At 38.9% G+C, this 24,055-nt stretch overlaps 1 protein-coding gene across 1 annotated transcript; it reads left to right on the forward strand.

The window, feature by feature from the left end:
• The first annotated feature begins 361 nt into the window (after window positions 1–361).
• igfbp2a (insulin-like growth factor binding protein 2a) lies at window positions 362–23,377 on the forward strand. Its single transcript, XM_026262829.1, has 4 exons — window positions 362–948; window positions 19,702–19,871; window positions 20,489–20,629; window positions 22,654–23,377. Exons 1-4 carry the CDS (start codon window positions 588–590, stop codon window positions 22,804–22,806), a joined length of 825 nt encoding a protein of 274 aa, XP_026118614.1. The 5' UTR covers window positions 362–587; the 3' UTR covers window positions 22,807–23,377.
• The last annotated feature ends 678 nt before the right edge of the window (window positions 23,378–24,055 follow it).

Genomic DNA, 24,055 nt, shown 5'->3' on the forward strand with positions numbered 1-24,055 from the left:
CATTCAATAAACATGACCAGTATTGCACATGTAATTATAATAGGCTACATGCAATTTGTGCAGCTGGTGCCTTGTGGTGGGAGGACAGGCTCCCCCTGTTGAAAATAAATAAATATAACTTAAATTCCACTTGTATTTCAAGAATTTCATTTCATTAAGCCATTTAATTTACCAAGACCCTGTTGGTTTAGCTTAACTCGGGAATTCTTGCAAAGTCTTTTGGAGCTAAGTAGCCTATGACTCCAGCTGCTCTGTAAGCACTTTTATTAAATGACTGCAAATTAAAAAGCACATGAAAACATCATGATTCAAATATTTATTCTAAAATATCTGTTCAGAAATTGAAGCAGAACTTAGGCCTAACAGAAACACAAACCCAAGGCACTGGCACTGTAGCCCTTTTGAGGATTTGTTTGACAAATCTGCAGCCCGCCTGTCATCTCCTATGATGTCAGCGGCATATGAACAGTGATAGGAGACCTTACTCAGCTGCCCCAGTTAGCCTTCACCTGTCGGCGCACATACCTTTCCTTCTTACCTGCAGAAGTTAGTGCTCCCATTCGCAGAGTTTTTACATCGTGGACACGATGCTGTTCTACGGGAGTTGCAGCTTGCTGCTGGCACTGGTGACTTTTCACGGCGCCGCTCGCACAGAAATGGTGTTCCGTTGTCCGAGCTGTACTGCGGAGCGTCAGGCGGCTTGTCCGATGCTCATGGAGACGTGCGCAGAGATTGTTCGCGAGCCTGGCTGCGGCTGCTGTCCAGTGTGTGCCCGGCAAGAGGGCGAGCTGTGCGGCGTTTACACACCGAGATGCGCCAGTGGTCTGCGGTGTTATCCCAAGCCGGATTCGGAGTTGCCCCTGGAGCAGCTGGTTCAAGGGCTCGGGAGATGCGGACGTAAAGTGGATACTGAGCCCACTGGAAGCGCAGAGCCTCGAGAAGTCAGCGGTCAGTGATTTAAATTGTTTATAAGTGATTTAAGTCATGATTTATATTGCAGTAACCTAGGCAATTGTATAAAGTAGCCTAGCAGAGTTATAAATATGGGATTTGCATAATTTGCTTCTACATGTTAAAATAATGGTAAAACAACAGTTGATTTATTGGAACTAATATGTACTTATACAGGAGTTTGGTATTTATCTATTTTTTTCACATATTATTATGTAGCCTAATAGACACAGAAGGCATTTATTTTAATAACACACTGTATGAAAAAGTACAAATAGCCTATTTAATAAAACACCATTTGTATGTCTTGACAAAATTAATGAAAAAAAGTATATTTTCTAGTTAAGTTTTCTATTCCAAATTTTTCCGATATTGTAACTTATCAGCAGTCATCAATAAAAGACTTGATTAATTGGTAGGAGCCCGGTATCCGTCGTTCTTGTTTTAGCCAACAATACATATTCTGGCCTAAATAATATTTTAACAGCCTGTTAGGCACCTGTTGTAGCAGAATAAATGTTTTATCTCTCTGAAAGTGAACATAAGGTGAAAAAAAGAAAATAAATAAATAAAAGGAAAGCGTTTTCTGGAGAACTATAGGGAGTAAATGGAATGCAACAGTGATAGCAAGACGGATTTTGCGCTTTGACCCTTTCCTGCAGTAAATGTATCATTGTGTGTGTGTGTGTGTGCGCGCGCGTGAGAGCGGATGGGTCTGAACAAGTAGAACTGGAGGACGGGTCTCGACCAAGAACAAATAGTGGCGCCTTAAGGAAATTTTAATTGGTAGCCAGATGCGTGCAGTAAAAAGGTTAGATACGGTAGTACACCCAAATTAAAAAAAAAAAAAAAAAAAAAAAAAAACTGCGTTGTCTTAAAAATAATTGATCACTTAGGCTACTACATATGCAATTTCATAAATAACCTAAGTAAATAGGCTGATGTTTATTATGAATCCTATGTTTGAATCCCATGAATGTTTAGGTCTGTGAATCGATTTGGTTAGGAATGTGGAGCCTCTATATGCTACTGTAGATCGTATAGACACATAACAAACTTACTAAGTAGGGGGATAAACGTTACATTTAATCATTATAGCCCCACCTTGTGTTGTATAGATCTAGGCTATACTGTATAGGCTATCTGAATAGAGAGATTTGGGATTAGCAGGTCTCTGTGATTTATGGTTTCTCAAACAATTTTAGGAAAGAAAATAATATTAATTATTATTATTATTATTATTATTATTATTATCATCATCATCATCATCGCAGAAGGTGGATCTAGCACTTTTGTTGCTTGGTCATCTAATAAAATAAAGTAGGTGCATTTCAGTTGAGTAGTCTGTTTTTGGCTCCATGGTTTTAAAAAATTTAGCACTTTTGATCACGAACATGATGATGAAGCCAGACGGAGTGCTTCCAAGTGCTTCTAAACAGAAAATAAGTTTTTAGAATACACTGGCTAAGTTCCTAAATATATTTATTATTAGGTATTAGAGTGAATGCAAAGTTTGGAATAATTAGCAAAATAATTTGGTTGAATTGGATTGCAAAACATCAGGTGAATATGTGTTTAGATGCTACTATTAAAGGGCTCCTCCAAAGGTCTGCAAAAGTCAAGAGGATGTGATGGAAGAAGTACAGTGTCTTTAATGGATTGTATTGTTGTTTAATATGACTATTGTTTTATGATTTTTCTTTTTGAAAATGATTTTTCTTTTAGCTGAAACTTAGTAAGTTTTGTAAAATACATGTAATATTGGATTTACATTTACATTTATTCATTTAGCAGACACTTTTATCCAAAGTGACTTACAAATGAGGACAGTGGAAGCAATCAAAGACAACAAAAAGAGCAATGATATATAAGTGCTATAACAAGTCTCAGTTAGCTTAACACAGTACACGTAGCAAGGTGTTTAAATGTTTAAATGTAGAATTTATATTTATAAAAAAATATTGTACAGTATGTATGATTTTTTTCTTCTTTCTTCTTTCACCTGTAAATAAAATCAAATAGACCAACTGTAACCCATGTTTTTTTTGTGATATTGGAAATAGAGCACTGTTGAAACAATATACTATGTACTATAATTCCTGCCTACAGTCTTAGATTTTAAAAACAGGCATGTTTTATATCATATTTTATATATATAGTACGTAGTGTTCATGAACTGCAGGGTTCTTCATCTCCTGCGCTGGTGTTGTCAAAATAGCTTTGGTGGCATCAACATGCTAGATTGTGCTGCAGCACTGTCTTGCTAAATGTGATCTTGTCTCAGACGACCACTGGGACAAGACCACAGGAAACAGATGATTCCTCTGCACAATCTGACATTACTGCAGCCTGGAATTGAACTGCTGGTTTCGTCTGGTCAGAGGAGAACAGGCCCCCTAACTAAGCCTGGTTTCTACCAAGGTTTTTTCTCCATTCTGTCACTGATGGAGTTTTGGTTCCTTGCCGCTGTCGCCTCTTGCTTGCTTAGTTGGGAACACATAATTTACAGCAATATCATTGACTTGATTGCAAATGATTGCACAGATACTATTTAAACTGAACTGAGATGATGACATCACTGAATTCAATGATGAACTGCCTTTAACTGTCATTTTGCATTATTGACACACTCTTTTCCTAATTAATGTTGTTCAGTTGCTTTGACACAATCTTTTTTGTTTAAAGCGCTATATAAATAAAGGTGACTTGACTTGACCAAAAGGTCTTCTTAAAAACAAACAAATTTGGTCTGTCTGTGTGGAAATATTCGTGCTCAGTGTGAATAGGAATCCATTGTTTTTGTTTAAAATCTTGAACATTCACATCAATATTTGATCTGGGTTTTTTGAAGCTCTACTCTACACAAGTGTTCTCCAAATCCTGTTATGGCAGAGGGCATATTTTCTGGTGAAAGACAAGCGTAGCTTTAACACCAGACAGCCTCACTTAACATTGCTGTGACACAACAGAAATGCTATTGAAGTACATTTTGACCTGCTAAGCAATTGTTTATAAGGTGGTATTTTAAATCTTAACAGTCTGAAGGGTGATTGGGAGCATTCAATTGGTATGTCGTTGCTCTATTTTTTTTTTTTTTTATTAATTTTTATTTGGACTTCAGGAGTCCTCATCCTAATTTTCACCCTATTTTTTCTAGCTTAAAAAAGGTTCTCTGTAGGCCAACTACTCCATCATTTCTCCTTTGACTAAATATTTCTTGATTTTCACAAAACAAACAAAAAATAACAATAATGAATAAAAACAGATAATTACAGAATAGCTAAAGTTTAGAAAATATTAAATATGAAAATAGGTATGTCTGAAAAAAACAACATGATGAATATTCCATTGTACATAATAAATATTACAATTTAACTATTTCCATTTGTCTAAAGATTTATGAAAGATTATGAAGTACCATATATGTGAACTCTAATCTCCCAAAGTACAGGTATAAAACCATTTTAATTAAATTTAGCAGTATTTAGGAACTGAGAGAGGTTCATCAGTTTAGTGATTTTTTATAAGATGACAGAGAAATTCAAGAGAAAATATAACAAATTTAAAAACAATATTTTGAAATAATTGATACTGGTGTGTTTGTCTCATTATCATATTGGAAGGGGCAAAGGCAATATAGAATGTATACTTGAAAATTATGTAATTAGATGAGAAGGACATGCAAAGTTTGTTGTTGTCGTTTTCTTTTTAAACAAACCATAAATTTACAGGGCAAGAAAATTTAATTAAATTAAAAACTACTATTAATACTAAACAAGATCATCCTTGATCTTGATCATATACAACCAAAACCCTGTGATAGGCTCCAGCATCCCCATGACCCTGCACATTAGAAAATGGATGGATGGATACATGGATGGTTGGATACCACAAAATTCATCAGAATTACTCAGCTCATGAAAAGATTTATATGGAGATTCCAGACACAATGTCCATCTTATTTTTAACTTGTGGGCACAAGTCATAAACACACTGTTGTGTTTTACAAAGAGTTTGACTATTTACTGCACTTTATTATTCATTCTAGTTATTTACCTCTAGTGGCTAATTTATCAGTCGTCTCACATATATTGCTATTTATTTATTTATTTGGAGAAAAAAAAAAAAAGTACTTTTCAACATGCCCTTGCTCTCAAGCTATCTGCAGTTTGATGGTCTGGAGTCTGCTGGTCTGTCAAACTGAATATACTTGAATATGCCACCCAAATTAAACCTATAACAACGAGGATACATGAACAGTCAACAAAACGGAGGAATGATGGAAATATATCAGAGATTAATATAGTAAATGCTTGATTGGCAAACATACAGATAACAGTACAGACAAGAGGCAAAAATGGCACAACACAACAGTCTAAAGGAGAAAGGAAATGAGGAATAGGTGAACAGATGTAATGACCAGGAACCAATAAAGGAAATCAAAAGCAAACACATCAATCACTCGACAAACAGGAGAATAAGAGAGAACCCACAGACTAGGCCAGAGTCCTAACAGTACACCTTGGCAAAGGAACTCATCAACTAGCAACAAATTAAGAATGGCTCTACTGATGACATTGAATGCTGAACCACATTCAAACACACCCCAATCTCTACATCACTAAGTGGAAATATTTGCTTAATGCCGCCCAAAAGTTCATGCAAAGAAAGAAGGCCTGGTTTCAGTAACCATAGTTAGTGTTGAAGCAGCCATGTCAGGGAGATGCTGTATGTATATAGGCAAAAGCAAAAACACTTTATGTGGCATTCCAGTAGATGCATCTAGGAATCTTTAAGATTACTTACAACAGAACAGCAATGCATTTAATAGACGACCATTTCATGAACCTAGGAGAGGAGGTAATTATGACTTTTGTGACAGTTTGGCACTTTTGAGTTTTGTTAATAGTTTAAGTATTTGCTATTGAATGTTCAAATGTGGAGTTTTGTGCATTGTGCACACGCATGTGTGTGTGAGAGAGAGTGAGAGAGACAGCGTCACACATTAGAGTTAGCTGTCTTAATCGTCAGTGGCTTTTGTACTGCAAACACATAAGAGCTTCATCACTGTGTCTGTCGTGGGACTCTGTTCCCATTTCAGGCTTGAACTGATGGTAAAACTAAGGACATTCTTTACATTTATTTTGAAAGATGAAGCTCGCAATTATTGAAAGTGGCATTACATTTCCGATGAGTGCTTGTGGTGTTTGGCCAATTACAATGCACTGGGTCTGTTGGCCAATCAGAGCCGGCTGCCCTTGTCAGAAGGGACTTTGTAGAAAACAATGCGTTCGAGAGAGGCGGGGCATAGAAGATCTACAATAATGTACAGTATTTATAAAATAATGAGTTTTTTGAACATTAAAGCATGTCAACATATTATGTTACAACAAAAACCCCTTTAAGAAAAGGCAACCTTTTAAAAATTTTGTTTCCTGTTTCTGGATGAAGAAAACTATCTAAAAGTCTGAAAATGCTTGCTGGCATGCTGTTGGTAGAGAGGCAGCCTTTGCATACAAATGTACCTGGACGCCCAATAATATGCAGCTCTTCTTCAGCTTGGAGAAGCATCTTCCTAGCCTTTCTCCAAGTGGGATGACATAGTTGAATGGAAGCCCGAGCTGGTGGAATAGCAGACTGGACTTACTGGACTTATTTTGAGTGCAGATGAAGCAAGCAACAACAAACTGTCTACCACTGTTTGCATTAGGATCCAAGTCCAAGTCTAAAATAGAATTTTCTAACCTGATATACTGTAATTGATACAACCTCTTAAAAATGTGGCACTTGTTCTGCAAAATGCTTAAACAACAGTAAAATAGTAAATCAGTCAATTGTGTTGTTATTCTATAAGAATATAATTTGATGCCTGTGAGATATTGAAGTATAATACAGTATATGACATGAATGGTGGAATAGTGGGACTGCATACATTTGAACATGGCTCATGGAAAACCCCCAGTGTAAAGTTTTGGCCATAATGGAAAGTACTAAATGTGCTAACAGCACAGAGCAAGTAGGTCTTCATATATTGGTCTCATCTTCACTAAGAGGAAAATGGTTGGTGACCCCCTTCCCATTTGCAGTGACCCGAAAAAATAGGCCTCACAAAGCCCTCAGCACCTGGCAGATGGACTCAAAAATAAACGGACTGCTTATAAGCTATACCTACAGGGCTGGGGAAGCGGTACTCGTTGGACTAAAATAGCGCAAACTAATCCCCCAGTTTTCTGCAAGAGCGGGTATGGCTGCCATCCCCCCCTAGGGCGACTCAGCAACTCAAATGCCAAGAATCTTACTGTGTCTGTGTCTAGAATAAACTCTCTACCTCCCCGCAGCAGCTTGGAGATAACACAAACAATGTGAGAAATGTTGAGGCGAGCATGTTTGGGGTGGGAGCAAGCAACGGTCTAAGGTCCTCTTTGGAATTTGCGGAGGTGGTGTTTTTTTTTTTTTTTTTTCAGGAGTTTTCATGGTATAGTTATAGTTCATACATGTTGGTCTGGGGTAAGGATGTAGGGCAGCAATGTTTCCCCAAGGCCCAAATTATGGTTATTCAGTGAACCTTGTTAGTCACTTAATACCATTTAGTCAAGCTTGTACTGTCTTGCCTGCATGCTGTAAAGCAAACCTCATTTGTCTCTAATCATTGCTTTTGATATCTTATGTGTATAGTTACTCTGCAAGTGTCCAGTGAAATATAGATGCAATTTAATTTGGAGGAATTCTTTGTGGAAAAAGATTGCTGAAACTCAATAAAATGTTATTTGTTTAGTTAGAGGTGATGTTTACATTAGTTTTTTTTTTATTATCTAAAAATAAAACTGAAATTAAAACTAAAACTAAAGTACTATAATCTTAATTTATCATAAAATAATGGAAATAAAATAACTGTAATAAAATAAATAACATGCTGCATTTTACTCACCTCCAAGCCATCCTATGTGTATATGATTTTCTTCTTTCAGACGAATACAGAGTTATATAAAAAATTGTCTTTGATATTTTACGTTGCAGTCAGTTGGTGTTGCATTGCTTGTCAAGATCCATTTGTCTCTCCACTCACCTTGAGTCTGTTTGAGCCTATAACTCTGCCTGATATTTTAAGACAATTTAAACCCTCTGGATCTTCCTCCTCGATTTTTTAAACATCTGAGAAGAGATTTATGCTGACCCCTCAGAGGACCTCAGATGATGCTAACCCTGTATCAACAAACAGAACTAACAAATATTGCTGCAAGTGTGATTGCATCATAAAATAATTGCTGTTAATAATGTTCATCATCTGGTTGACTACGTCTTGTATAGATTTTTCTGAAAAATCCTGTCAAATGCACACAAACTGACAGTCACCACTCATAAGCTTCTACTAAATATTGTAGAAACATAATTTTCTGTAAAGTTGCTTGGTAATGATTTATATTGTAAAAAGCTCTATACAAATAAACTTGAATTGAATTGAATTAAACATATTTTTAAACATATTTTTGAGGTGATTGGGCCTGTTTTTAAGATTATGGACATCTGCCTTGAAATAGCAATGGTTCCAGAAGACATGAAGCACACCATTGTACATCCACTTCTTAAAAAGCCTAATTTAGATCTGACTAATTTTAGGCCAGTCTCAAACCTCCCTTTTATGTCAATTTTTTTTTTTAGAAAATAGTGTTTCACTAACTAAAGAGCTTTATGTGTAATAACAATATTTTTGAAGTGTTCAAATCTGGTTTTAGGAAAAAACATTATACAGAAACAGCACTGGTTAAAGTCTGGTTAAGTTAGTGCTGTTAGATCTGAAGGTGACATTTGAAAGAACTGACCACTCTGTTTCTCTGCTTTCTCATTTAGAGCACCGGGTGGGCATTCAGGGTAATGCTCCCAAATGGTTTTATTCCTATATTAACAATAGAAGGTTCTATGTTAGTGTTGGTGAATTAACTTCAGGTGCAGCTCCTCTTATGTGAGGGGTCCCTCAAGGCTCTATTCTAGCTCCAGTCTTGTTCTCTTTGTATGTACTTCCTCTGGGGTCAATTTTTAGGAAACATGGTGTCTCCTTCCATTTTTACGCAGATGATACCCAAATCTATTTGCCCTAGAATCTAATAACAAGGGTTTGGATGCTCTGCTGTCGTGTCTAGCTGATGTTAAGACCTGGTTGTCCCTAAATTTTCTTCACCTTAATGAAGTCAAAGCTTTTTATTGGTGCTATATAAATAAAGTTGAGTTGATATACAACTAGCATGCCTCAGGAGTGAGTAAAACACAACCTAATTACAATTTTTGGGTGAACTAGCGCTTAGAACTTAGCTTTAATTAAGAACTAGAACTTAGCTTTAATTACTTAACCATCAGATCAGATTTCGGAATAATCTGACCTGTGTTGCAATGCAATGTGAAGATAGGAACATGTTACTATGAGGTCCCATTAGTTATCATTATATTTACATTTAGTGATTTAGTAGACACTTTTATCCAAATCAACTTACAAATGATGACAATGGAAGCAATAAAAATCAACAAAAGAGCAATGCAATAACAAGTTCAGTTAGCTTAATGCAGCACACACAGCAATATTTTTTTTATCATATAATAAATAAAAAGAAAACAAAAAGTATATAAACATTATATAGTTGTAACTTTTAGAAAGGGTGCTAATATCAAATATACATTTTAACAAAAAAGAAAAAAACAAATGCAGGTAATCCATAGATGAGAGATCAACAGAATGTTTAGGTTTTGTTATGACTATTGGCAAGTGGAATTTGCATGCCAAGACCTTCCCTATTAAGCATGGGCTGGTTGTCACAGTGTCTGGTCTGTGTTTCCCTGGGTGTCCACTAGTGGTCTCACTTGCCCATATTCACCCCACTGCAGGCACTACATTTCCCACAAAGCCTTTGTCCCTTTTATCACTGTTAATTGCACCCCTGTTAATTGCACTCAGCTGTCTCCACTTTCATCGTTTTCACCTGTCTATATAAACCGGTCTGTTTCTATCTGTTTCATGGAGTCCTTTTTTTTTTCCGTCACCCGGCTTTCTCATGTCCCTTGTGTTTTTGTTTTTTGGAATGCTTTCGTTGTTTTTGACCTCCTGCCTGTTTTGGATTTCCTTTTGGATTACCCTATTAAAACACTGCAATTGGATCTCTCATTTCCTGTGTGCATTCGTAACACTGGTATGAGATTTTGACGGTATGATAACCTTAAGCAAAAATATCACTGTATCACGGTATTGTTACAGCTCTGAAAAGTGTTATTTTTAAATAACTGGGAAACCGCTGTACATAATATATTTTGTTTTTGAGCAAGATACAGAACATTAGAAACTTGTTTTTTTTTCTTCTTTTATTTATAAAAAGAAACAAAAAGACTGACATCTTTAACCTAAATCTGTAATTACAGTTATTTAATTTTAATTATATAATTCAAATATAATTTATATCATTTCACATAATTTAGTTATATAATAATAATCATACACATAACTTGATTGAATAATAACCCAATTTGAATCAAAAACAGAATATTCTGACAAGATTTGTGAAATTATACCACACCAACTTTTTAGAAGACAGTCAGCTTCCCTCAGAAACACATTCATGTAAACCCTCAAATCAATATTGAGGATTTACTTCCAATAGTTTGTGCATCATGAACAGTGAGTGATTTGCCTGCTACAATGTTTTTCTCTGTGCGTCCATCTTCAGCGTCTCTGGCCTGTGATAACGGGCATTAATAGAGTTCATATTATCAAATAAATGACATTTGTGCAATTCCAGAACAGAGAGTCGCAATAAGGCAAAAAATGGCCGGTTGCTGATCGTGTAAATGCGTATATTTCAGCTATCCGCGGCGTAACATGGCGAGAGAACCAATTGCGGGTAAGTCGTTTATTTAGGGATAATACAAAGGGGTAAACAGTCCAGGCAGGGGTCAAAACCAAACATAATCCAAATCCAACATAAACAAGACACGAAGACAAAGCAAGGCAAGACAAGGCAAGAGTTGACGGACCTGAATAATACACGACATTAAACAGGGACTCCGTAACACAGACTAAGACAGACTGGGTATAAATAGACAGAAGGATAATGAGGGAACAGGAGACAGGTGGGGGACAATCAATTACACAACAAGGAGGAAGGTGACCAAATAAAGGAACAGAAAGTGATCTGGTGACAGACACCGTGAGAAAGGAGGACATCTAGTGGAACCCCAGGGAACAACAACCCAGACACTGTGACAGTACCCCCCCTCTACGGAGCGGCTCCCAGACGCTCCATGACAAGACACAACACAGAGACCAGGAGGGAGGCGGACAGGTGGAGGCTCAGGGGGAGGGACGGAGGGCCAGAAAAGAAAAACATGGAGAACAAACACCAGAAATGTAACCATAAAACAGGGAGACCAGGAGGGAGGAGGGCCGGAGGAGGTTCAGGGGGAGGGACGGAGGGCCAGACTAACTGAGGGGAACAGGCAGAAACATAACAAAAACCAAAAACACAAAACAGAAGTCCATGAAGGACATAATGTGGCGCCCACCAGGGCAGAGCCGAAGACCACCACAGCCATGTGGTCGAAGCCAGAGCCCTCCAGGGCGGAGCAGAAGACCACCACGTCCTCGTGGTCGCCGCCAGAGTCCCCCAGGGCAGAGCGGAAGACCACCATAGCCATGTGGTTGAAGCCAGAGCCCTCCAGAGCGGAGCGGAAGACCACCACATCTTTGTGGTCGAGGCCGGAGTCCACCAGGGCGGAGCAGAAGACCACCACAGCCATGTGGTCGGGGCGAGGGCCCCCCAGGTCAAAGCAGAAGACCACCACAGCCATGTGGTCAGGACGAGAGCCCCCCAAGGCGGAGCTGACCTCTGTGTGGCCGGACCAACGGGATTACGAAACTCCGGTAATCCCCCTGTGTCTTTACTGGACTCCAGAAGATCGGTGACTTTACCTGACTCTGGAGGGTCAGCGGTGACTAGACCTGACTCTGGAGGGTCAGCGGTGACTAGCCCTGACTCCGGAGGGTCAGCGGTGACTAGCCCTGACTCCGGAGGGTCCACTGGAACCTGACTCGACTCCGGAGAGTCCACCGGAACCTGACTCGACTCCGGAGAGTCCACCGGAATCTGACTCGACTCTGGAGAGTTCGCAGGAACATGACTCGACTCTGAACTGTCTGTGAAAACCTGAGGCGCCTCGGCTTCGGGCACTGCCTCTGGAACGGCCTCGGTCACTGCATCGGGAACGACCTCGGGCACCGCCTCGGGGACGGAAGCGGCCCACTCGGGAATGTCCTCCTGGACGGCAGCGGCCCGCTTGGGAACATCCTCCTGGACGGCAGCGGCCCGCTCGGGAACATCCCCCTGGATGCAAGCGGCCCGCTCGGGAACGTTCTCCAGGCTTTGAGGAACGGTAGAAGCCTGTCTCCTCGTCCTCCGCCCTCTACAATGGCGAGTCAGTGGCACCTTGACTGGCAACTCAGACGTTGAGTCGGCCATCTTGTGCTGTGGCTCTAAGCTGGCGACCATCTTGTGCTGTGGTGCTAGGCTGGCGGCCATCTTGGGCTGTGGTGCTAGGCTGGTGGCCATCTTGGGTTGTGGCGCTGGACTGGCGGCCATCTTGTACTGTGGCGCTGGACTGGTGGCCATCTTGTACTGTGGTGCTGGACCGGTGGCCAATTTGGGCATTGGCGCTGGATTAGCGGCCCTCTTGTGCTGTGGCGCTGGGCTGACAGTTGTCTTGTGCTGTGGTGCTGGATTGGCGGCCATCTTGGGTTGTGGCGCTGGCTCAGCAGCTTTGACGTGAACAGTCTTGGGAACTTCTCGGATCAGTGGCAGCATGGAGAAATAGTCTAAAAATGAGTCAGCGGCCATCTTGAGCGTCGGTGCTGCGCTGGTGGCCATCTGGTACTGTGGTGTGAGGCTGGCTTCCTTCCTGTCTCGTGGTGCGGGGTTGGTGGCCATGCACCGCAGTGGCGCTGGGTTGGCGGCCATCTTGTGCTGTGGCGCTGGGCTGGCGGCCATTTTGCTTCGTGGTGCTGGGTTGGTGGCCATGCACAGCAGTGGCGCTGGGTTGGCGGCCATCTTGGGTTGTGGCGCTGTGCTGGCGTCCATCCTGCCTCTTGGCGCTGATCTAGCGGCCATCATGGGCAGTGGTGCCACCATGGCTGGGGTGCGCTTCTTCTCACCTCTCCGTCTGCCATGGTGAGACGGTGGCTCTTATCCATCCCACACGAGCCCCGGGTCGAAGGGCGGTCCTGCTTGAGAGCGATACTGAGTATCCTCTCGACCACTTCCTCCTCGGCAACCTCCTCTGGTTCCCCGGAAAACCACCAGGCGAGTTCCTTCAAATCCATTCCTCTCCCGCACTGTGGCTGGGGAGGAGACATAAGTCGACATATCGCTGGCTCTTGCAGTGACGGAGTCCTTCTGTCACGACACGAGATGCAAGAAACACGGCGAGAGAACCAATTGCGGGTAAGTCGTTTATTTAGGGATAATCCAAAGGGGTAAACAGTCCAGGCAGGGGTCAAAACCAAACATAATCCAAATCCAACATAAACAAGACACAAAGACAAAGCAAGGCAAAGCAAGACAAGGCAAGGCAAGAGTTGACGGACCTGAATAATACACGACATTAAACAAGGACTCCGTAACATAGACTAAGACAGACTGGGTATAAATAGACAGAAGGATAATGAGGGAACAGGAGACAGGTGGAGGACAATCAATTACACAACAAGGAGGAAGGTGACCAAATAAGGGAACAGGAAGTGATCTGGTGACAGACACTGTGAGAAAGGAGGACATCTAGTGGAACCCCAGGGAACAACAACCCAGACACTGTGACAGGTTTGTGCTGAGAAGCATCCTGGCATTCAGTGCTGTTTAGGGTTGTGGCAGGAGGGATGTAACTTCTCAATTGCCTTATTCCGTGAAGAAGGGTTACATAATTTTCAGTCAGTCAGTCATGTTCAACGTTGCATCAACACTGACGTTAGGGGTTAGAACAGCTCCACTTGGAGATTATCGAATCTTTCAAAGGTATAAGGTGTCGCCCAGCCCGCAACTCTGAAGAGGCATGTGCATCCACGACCAGGAGGAGGCAACACTTTAAGTAGAGTGTGCTCTCACCTCCAGGGGGCACAGCTCTCCTTGTGTCTGGTACACTAAGGTGATGGCATATACTAGCCAGTGCAACAAACCTTTTCTGGGAGATAGCCTTTCCCTTCTGCTAACCTCCAAAGCAGACAAAGAGCTGGTCAGAGGATCTAAAGCCCTGGGTGCATTCCACATAAATGGGACACAGCAACACAAGGGCTGGATCTGCTTCCTGCAGGGGCAGCACTTGCAGGTTCACTACCTGGTCCCAAAAGGGAGTAGTGAAAACTTTGGGCACATAACCAGGCTCGGGTCTCAGGGTAACATGACAGTCAGGGGGCCCAAACTCAAAGCACGATTTGTTTACCAAAAATGCCTGGAGGTCCCCAACGCTCTTGATTAATGTGAGCTTGACCGAAAGATTAGTCTTAAATTACAAGAGATTCATCTAAACTAAGTCATCCATCATTGCTTCTCCAACTATTTTGCATACACTGAAATGGCGGCAACATACACTTTCAAAGTGGAGGGGGACAGCCTTCACTTCAAATGTTCTTTCTCTTGACAAGAAGAACACCAATCAACTAACAGACCCCACTTCAGAGTATAGGCCTGCCTCGTTAGAGTGCCCTTTCTGTCCGATCTATGTGCCCCCCGACTGCAATTTCAACCAATTGCAATTTTGTCAAGAGGACAATGCTTACTACAGAGTAGTACACCCTGACCACAACCTCCAGCTCCCCCTGCCCACACACTTACCACTGGACCACAATGTAAAACATGGATGAAATAAGTCAGTCATCAAGATAGTCGGGGACACGAATGGCCTGTCAGACACTCCAGTAGTTGAGCACATACCATGAAGATGCGGGGAGACTGGGACAGCCCGAAGGGGAGAGGCCCCTTTGCTTATACGCCCAACCCTCAAAAGCAAACCGAAGAAACGTCTGGAGTCGAGGCAGAATCAAGACAGGAAAGTACGATTAGGTCTATAGATGCAAACCAATCCTTGTGCTGAACACACAAAAGAATGCACCCTTGAACGGAAGTTTGTGAAGTGACTAATTCAGGACTGGTTTGACATCTTGACAGCCCCGAATGAGATACTAGGTCTGTCATGGGCTGGTCCGACTGAACATTCCTTACAGTGATCCTCAGATAACCGTTGTCTCTATTCAGCGGCCGCATGGTCTTTATGACCAGAAGAACCGGACTGGGTAGTACAATATCAGACCATGGACTGAAACACAAGAGGATATTAAATACACAGTGATAACTAACAGGTTTGAGGATTGAATGAATTGTCATAGCAACTGATGAATGGCAGGAAAATGGAACAAGGGAAAACAGGAATCTAAAAGTTCATGAAAGTCCAAACTAAGACCAACTAAACTTAATGTAAAAGCGACAATAATGTATTTACTAAGAACATTTGTTAAACTATTGATTCTTATTTGCCAATGCTAAGTAATATAAATGCAACTGTTCATTGTTCGCTGAAGTGTTACGCTCAGGAACCCAGGGAAACACAGGAGACGAGAGATCCAAATGCATTGTAAGTTTAATGGGAAATCCAAATTCAGAATCCAACAAGCAGAGGGTCAAAACCAAAAATCCATCCAAAACAAACAAACAAACAGGGAAAGGAACAGGAATAGGAACTAGAAACTCGGAAGGTGAGGAAACTGGGTGACAGAAAGAAAGGACTCCATGAAACAAACAGAAACAGACCGTTTAATATAGGCAGGGTAATGACCTTCAAGTGAAGACACCTGAGTGCAATTAACAGGAGTGCAATTACTGTGATGAAGGGACAATGCTTTGTGGGAATTATAGTGCCTGCGGTGAGGTGCTTATGGGGAAGTGAGACCACTAGTGGAGACTCAGGGAAACAGAGACCAGACAGCGTGACATTAGGTCTGTTAAATAATATTAACAGATAAAACCTTTGCTTTTTATAATGTATTTGTGGTTACAATTTATTAAAAGGTGTCCTTGTTACATTGTAATTATACATTTAACTACGGAGTAAAATTATTGACATTAACATTAATATTTTATATATATTCTTTATTTGCCAAAGACTTTAAATTTTTCTCATGACCTCAAGTTCATCACTCAATTAATTTTATGATCGCACTGAAAAGGGAAAAAGGTATACTAAATCTAAGTAAACTATACAAATATTCAAAGTGTTTCTAATTGCTGTACTAAATGTAAATTATAAAATTAAAAGTGTACTACAACAGTTTGCCTAAATATAATTTTTTAAGTTCTGTTAATTACTTAAGTATAATTACTAAAACTAAAAACAAGACAAATACTTAAACCAAAGTTACCTGAGATCTAAAAATAAAACTAAGAATACAAATACAACTCATTTGAAAATGCAAAACTATAATAATGTTGTTTAACACAGTAATATTCATTATATTTTCAAATATATTATTAATATATATTATTTTAGAATATGTCTGAGTTCTCCTGTACCATGGCACAGGTTCTGACAGGTTCAGGGCTTGTCATCAGTTTACAGTAGCAATCCTGATAATAATTTAAATTCTCAATTGAGATATATTTTGTGTCATAAGTGTTGTGTACAAACCTGTCTGAATTGCTTACTGATAAGAACAATTGAAATATATTATCTGCTCTTCTCTCATTGGAAAAGAAAGAAAACTATCCTTGCAAAGAACATAGGATATTAAATTAGTGTTGATCCAGTGTAACAGATCTATATCTTCTAGTTTTCACTGCCATCCTTTCAGTGGACAGTAGAACAGAGATTTTTGATCCCAAACAGATGGAGACAAGATCTTTTACTAAGGCAAGGAACATGTAGTTCCCATGTAACATCAGTGCTGACTACCATGCCAGAGTTTCAGGGTAGAATTTGCATTGGAAGATGCCAGATAAGATGGTAGTGATTAAGCTTTTTGGCATGACCCTACGCCAACATATTGGCATCCCTTCCAGCACTGCAAGTTCTTTACCCATTCAAACCAGCATGCATTTTGAGCATCCAATCAGTTATTTCTCATGGTAGATGTACAGGTAATGGAAACAACTTAACAACCTTAACAACCCCCATTCCCCCATACCCCCTTCCCCTCATCTATTTCCTGAAGGATTTGGAAAACATCTGCAGATTAAAACAGTACCTTCCACTTTCCATTGAATGATTGTACTTGGGGAACTTGTGGAGACATCCAAAAAGTCCACTGCAGCTTATTAAGGGTGGCTTTTGAATACAAATACATAGAAAACAAAAAGATAAGACTTCTGAACATAGATTCTGGGATTGATTAATGTCCTCCAAGCAACATTTGAACATTTAAGCGATACAAACATTATGGTCCATGGTTTCTAGGCTTGGCTCAAAGTGAAGATGTTTCAAGTTGAGTTTACAAAAAATCATATATATATATTTCACTTAACAATAATGTCTCATCAGTTACTGCACTAGCTAACAAACTAACAATGAACAATATGTAATAGCATTTATTCATTTTTAATAATGTTACAAAGTACATTTTAAAAAACATTTTAGTAAATGTTAACAAAGTATTATTCATTGTCAGTTCATTTTAAATAATATTAACTAACCTTATTGTGAAGTGTTGTTACATTATATTTTAATAATTGTATTATTGCTATGTCATCCAGACACACCAGCTCTGCACACTAATCTTCAGTGTTTAGATAAGAAAGGACACAGTGTGCGGGACTCTAGGTCCACTTTGCTTGGTTTATCCGCTTTTATTCTAAAACAGGCCATGTCTGACGTTTTTCAGGGAAAACAGGAATGCTTCATCTCTGGATTGAAAAAGCCAGCCTCTTGCATACTGTACACCTGATTTCATTTCACTTTTGTAGAACCTGCTGGGATATAGCTTCAAAGTGATCACCACTGAGGTTAAGCAGCAAGCTCTTAAAACGTGTTGACAAGTGGAAAATTAACAAAAAGTGTTTTTGTTATTACCTGCTGTTCAGTCTTGCTGTTAATGCTGTGGTATGATTAATTTTAACCATGCATTTTGTGCCTTAGTTCAGATTTGTTTTTCATGAATGCTAAAACTCCTCCTAGATGTCTAAGAAGCTTTAAACTTTGACTGTTTATACACTTTTAATTGGTTACTTTTATTAAGGTTATTATGTAAGGAATAAATCAAGATTTAAAAAATACTGCACACCATATGTTTGTCTGACATTCATTTATCTGGCATAATTTTAAATAATTTAACAGTCCAGGCTCAATTTTTCTTCAAAACATAATAAATACCAGATTGAAAGTGTCACCCAAGGCTGTTTCTATGGAGTTACTAGACTAAGAGAGGGCAATCTTAATGGAGTCAGTATAATTTTCAATATAAATATGTACATGATTCAGAAATGTGTTAAATAATATCTTTATGTTGAATACTGAAATGTAACCATTTACTTCAATCAATCAGAATAATATAGACTGCTAGCAATAAAAAAAATTCAGCATCAACATGTCACGGTCTGCAGTTGGAAGGAGCACGTAGGAGGCACAAGGAAATGTAAACAGTCTTTAATCCAAGGAACAGAGGAGAAATCCACACAAAGGGCGATGGTGCAAACAGGCTAGGCTGCGTGGATGGGCAGGGAGTGTTTGCCCGGAACAGAACCATTCCCCCAACCTAAAATGTATGCTAATCGTAAGTTATATTGACAATTTTGGTTCTGACAGAACTTAAATGCTATGGATAATTAACAAAAACAGGTGCACTGAATGACAAATTAAACTAAACGAGGACAGGAACATGACCAAAAAATGGAACACAAGAACAGAAAGGGCAAAACAATGTTTAAAATAGCCTAAGTAATGTATAAAGTACATATACATTTTACGTTTTTAAAAATTTATTTATTGAAAAAGGAATTGCAGTAAGCACGCACACTAAACCAAACAGCAGATTTCTTCATCACTGGGCTAGTGGCTGTTGGCCATTGCATTTGTAAACATGTGTGTGATTGGTTACAATGCTCAACTCTGCAACAATACACATAAAATGAAATCTTCAATGCAGAGTGAGCAGATTCAAAGGTCTCATTTTAATTGTGGCAGCCATAATAATTTTAGTGTGTTATTGTTGTTGTTTTGCCCCCCTTTTCTAGAACTTGGGTGGCATTTTTTAATCCTGCCATGCACAGAGAAAAGTAGCTCCAGCTGTGAATAGAACTGGGCTGAAAGTTTGTTGTCACAATGAACAACGAATGACAAAAATAAATGAAAATTATAAATAAATAAAAATGACCATGAATCATTCATAGAACTGCAACTTTGACCTATTAACTCCATGTTTTGAGCCATAGATATTTAGATCACCTTTCAAAAGAAGAAAAACCAAGATATGTGATCCCCCATAGGGCATCTAGAAAATGATTAACAGCAAAAAACAATTGCTCTTCAGTAAGTGTGTGTCATCGTGTGAAAACTATGAATACTAGTGGCATGGCTGCTGAAATATTTTTTGTAGACCAATAATGGATTTTAAATTTAAAGGCTAAAAGAAAGAAATATGTATGAATACCCTGTTAAACGTCTATTAAGTCATAAAAGATAACAATATTAATATCACTTTATGATGAATTTTAACCTGTAAAAATCTTTGTGTCCTATCATCAGGTGAGGTACAGGACTCTTTGGACATTGGTTTGACTGAGGTTCCTCCCATAAGGAAACCCACCAAAGACAGTCCATGGAAGGAGAGTGCTGTCCTTCAACACCGTCAGCAGCTGAAGACCAAGATGAAGTACAATAAAGTTGAGGACCCTAAAGCACCGCATGCCAAACAGGTAGGTGATCATAAATATAATCATACATACAATCTATAAAGTTGTTTTGATCTTCTCTCTGATATGTTCTTTGTGTGGAATTGCTCATTTGGAAAGTGCAGAGATAAGTTTATATTTGTCTACAAGTGTATATTTTTTACTCATTGCAGTATAATGTTATAAACTGTATCTAAAATCAGAATCTGCAGTAGCTGTTCCAAACTTGGAGAAAACATGTTGCTCCAATTGACTTATGATTAATAATTGTCTCTGGAGCTTATTTATCTTGGCTAAGGGCCTTGTCCACAATACAATTATCAAATCTGTTCAGTTTGTAGACTTCAGAAGCAAAGTAATGTGCAAAGAATTTTTTTTTTTCAGGCTCAGTATACAAAACATTTATTTTCAGGTTGTATTTTCTTAAATAAACACCCACACATGACACAAATGCATTAGTAAGATTTTAATGGTGTGTTTGCATTACAAATTTATTACATGACACATATCATTAGATCATAGAGGAAGATAAGCCATTTGGTAGTCGATTTGAGAAATGAATGTTAAATATGACAGTGTTGTGGATATAACAATCTGACCACCATTTAAAAATACAAACACATTTATTTATTATATTTTAGAGCCAATGTCAGCAGGAGCTTGACCAGGTCCTGGAAAGGATTGCAAAAATACCCTTCAGAGATAACAGGGGCCCCCTGGAGGACCTTTATTCCATGCACATACCCAACTGTGACAAGAGGGGGCAGTACAACCTGAAACAGGTATTTAATTCCCTATTCAGCAGCAAGAAGTTCAAAGCAACAGACATTTTTGTAGTATCTGGGTAGACATAAAAAAATTTCTGGATCATTTATATGTTTCTCAAGTGGAAATCATATAATCCATCTGAATCAAAACCCATCCTATCTTAATAAGAACTGCGGTAATTCTTCAATATTAAAGCTCCAGTCCATAACTTTTTTATAATTAAAAAAATTATCCAAAATCAATATTTGAGCAAGTACATAACCAGCCAGTGTTCAAAACTATGGGCTTACTTTAGCTCAATTTACATTGGTTAGCTTATAATAATGTTTTCTAATTTGAGTGGTATGGGTAGGTTTTCATGGGAAATTAAAACATGGCGCTGTGTCATTACGTTGTGTCTGTAAACATAAAGAAGTTATCGCATATGAGGATCCTGCAGGTGGCGGATCGTTTATAGCCTTTTCTCACAGCAGCTGGAATAATTAAATGTATCATTTTGATGGTGGATTGTAATCCAGAAAGTACAATCATAAAGTGATTATGAAAAACATGTGAATTAAATTAAATGATATTAAAGTTTTAAATGTGCTTCTGATTACATATAGCCTAGAATTACACAATAGTTGTATTTTAAAGATGAAGGGAGCATTTGCCAGTTCGAAGGGAGCATTATTTGCTTTTTGGATTAAAAGGGCCTCTATGTGAATGATGCTGTTCCCATTAAGTGCTGTTAGAAGTGATTTAATTGATTTAGCATTCTGACACCTCCATAAGGATGCATAAAACTCAACAAAGCGGTTTAATAAAGGATGTATTAATCTTGTCAATTAGCAAATTTTACTATATCAATATTTTTAAGTTGGCAGTTAAAGTTTATATGGGAATATAATATATTGTCAGTGATTTACGGCTCTGTGTATTAAATGCACCTGAATAATTTCTATCTGAAAGCATGTGATGGAGATTTACCCTACAGACAGTACTACAGTACTACAGAACCGGCTTTACTGACAAGATGTGCATGACAGTCACATCCGATTTATCATGCAGCCATAGTTTGTTGATCACAAAGTACAAAGTAGATAAGGAAAACTAGGATGTTAGTTGTATTTAAAGTGCCACCATCACTGTCTAGTCCAGGGATTGGCAACCTTTTCGGCATGACGTGGCTGACAGTTCATCCCTCTCATTTCTCCCCCTCTACATCTCATCTCTTATTTTCTTAATCTCTCTCTCTCTCTCTCTCTCTTTAGATCCTTTATTAATTGCTTTAGTTTGAGGGATCTTAAAGTTTCTGATCCACCTTAACTTATGATGCATTTTATGTGGAGAACTTATCCTGCTTATTCAAAGAAATCATTGAAATATATGCATTTAACAGAAACATTTATATAAAGTGTATTACAATGCATTTAAGGCATACATCTTATTAGCTCATGCATTCGGCTTAAAGGAATATTCTATAAAAGTTTAAATTCAATACAAGTTCAAATCAATTTGTGGGCCTATATTTATTGCATAAAAATAAGGTAAAAGGTAAAAATCAAGGTTATTTTATTCCTCTTATTATGGAAATGAATTTAGCCAATCCATTTTAAAGAATTTACAAGTAGAAATGTTGAAAAGCTTATAATTCACTTTTATTATCCTGTCAAAACCTTTATTAAAACTGTAATTCTTGAGCTGTAATTTGTTCTCTTTTTTTAACAGTCATTTTAAGGTTTTAGGGTTAATGCATTCCTTTTGTCAAATTTCAAAATTGATATTATTTCACACAGAAAAAGTAAGCAATTTTTCCACACTAAAATCATGTTGATGTTGTTTACTTTGATGTAAACAAAAAGAATGTTACACATCTTCATTATTTTCAGTATTTCCCATTCACTTCCATTGTACCAGTCAGTGCTTTTAAAAAGAAAAGTATTTCTAAAAATGTGTTTGTTGTAACCATTACAGTATATGGCCACAAATGTGTCAATTACATTTTAAATGCTAAATTTAGTTCTAAAAGCTGATTTGACTATTGTGTGTGTTTCAGTGTAAGATGTCAGTGAATGGATATCGTGGCGAGTGCTGGTGCGTTAATCCACACACAGGAAGACCCATCCCCACCTCTCCACTGATAAGGGGTGATCCCAACTGCAGCCAGTACCTTGAGGACATGGATCCCTCTATGGACCCTCAAAACTAACAATGTCCTAAACATTCCTATCCCTTCCCATCTTGACCTTCAAGCCTACATACCCACACCCTTGTCCCTAATGGAGTCAGTATTTTACACTCTCTAAACAAGCTACCAATATACCTTGTGTGTTTATACATTTTTGCGCTTGTAGATTTGAGATGGTTTGAAACAGTATTGTTACAGTTGAAGTACAAATATAACTTAACTGATAGTATTCATTCAATCCAAGCTAAGTGATGACATAAAACCAGAGGACTGAGATTAGCAGGCTCAAACTAATACTTTTCTGTAGGAAAATAACTAGGACTGTAGGATTGTAAGCTTATCTTTAACACTTTGTATTTCTCTCATTACGTTACTGGTGCTATTTGTTTCAGTACACTTATTTTATAGGTTGCCCCTTCTCACATTTTGCAGGAAATGCTATAGTAATGTTTTTTGTTGTTGTTGTTGTTGTTGGAAAGGACAGTGTTCCTTTTGTTAAACAGTGTAGTACTACATTGTACAGTAAATCGGTGAGCTAGTGCCTTACCTTAAAAAATTTACAGAAATAAATGATATGGGATTTCTTATAAAATCTTAAAATCTTTTGATTTATGCTAACAAAAGTTTCAGTAATTTTTTGTTAATGCATCAGGATAATTCCAACCAGTAGCGGTTTTAGGCACGGGCGAACCGGGCAGCCGCCCGGGGCGTCATTTTTTCGTGACACATTGGGGGCGGCAGCACGAGCAGATAAACAAAAAATCCTCTGTGTCGCGAAGCGGTTTTTCGTCATTTATATCATTTCACTGTGTGTGGAATTGGCAAATTGGCGCTCCCTGCAGCTGCCGGCGCCCCTGCTTGCTGAAAATATCCACTGAAGCTTTGTGTTGTGAGAAGTGTAAGGGGGTGGGGCGAGAGGCGCGTGCGACATTTCACCTCTGGGTCTCTCTCAAATGGAACGGACAGGGCGGGGGTGGACGGGGACGGGGGATCCACTAGTAATATAATTAATAATAGGCTAAAGTCAGTCACACACCTCGACTTTCTTCCAAATAACGCACATTTCATTCATAATGTTATAATACAGGCCTATAGTTCCTGCAAATGATACTAGGCAATACAAAACGATTATGCGGTCATCAAGGTGAATTGGTTTAGTCTTGACTTCTGGTCGTGAGTGACAGGTGGGGGGATGGGAAATCTGTTGATTGTCGAGTGCCAAATAAACAGAGATGGAGAAGAAAAGGTCAAAGCCAGGTGCCCAATTTCG

The sequence above is a fragment of the Carassius auratus genome, chromosome 6 (genome assembly GCF_003368295.1).
Source record: "Carassius auratus strain Wakin chromosome 6, ASM336829v1, whole genome shotgun sequence".
Taxonomy (NCBI): domain Eukaryota; kingdom Metazoa; phylum Chordata; class Actinopteri; order Cypriniformes; family Cyprinidae; genus Carassius; species Carassius auratus.

Excerpts from the sequence above, each read along its gene's own strand:
- igfbp2a (XM_026262829.1), top strand. The coding sequence starts at position 588 with ATGCTGTTCTACGGGAGTTGCAGCTTGCTGCTGGCACTGGTGACTTTT. Across the intron at positions 949-19,701 it reads AGAGCCTCGAGAAGTCAGCG|GTGAGGTACAGGACTCTTTG; the intron begins GTCAGTGATTTA and ends TCCTATCATCAG. Across the intron at positions 20,630-22,653 it reads GGCAGTACAACCTGAAACAG|TGTAAGATGTCAGTGAATGG; the intron begins GTATTTAATTCC and ends TGTGTGTTTCAG.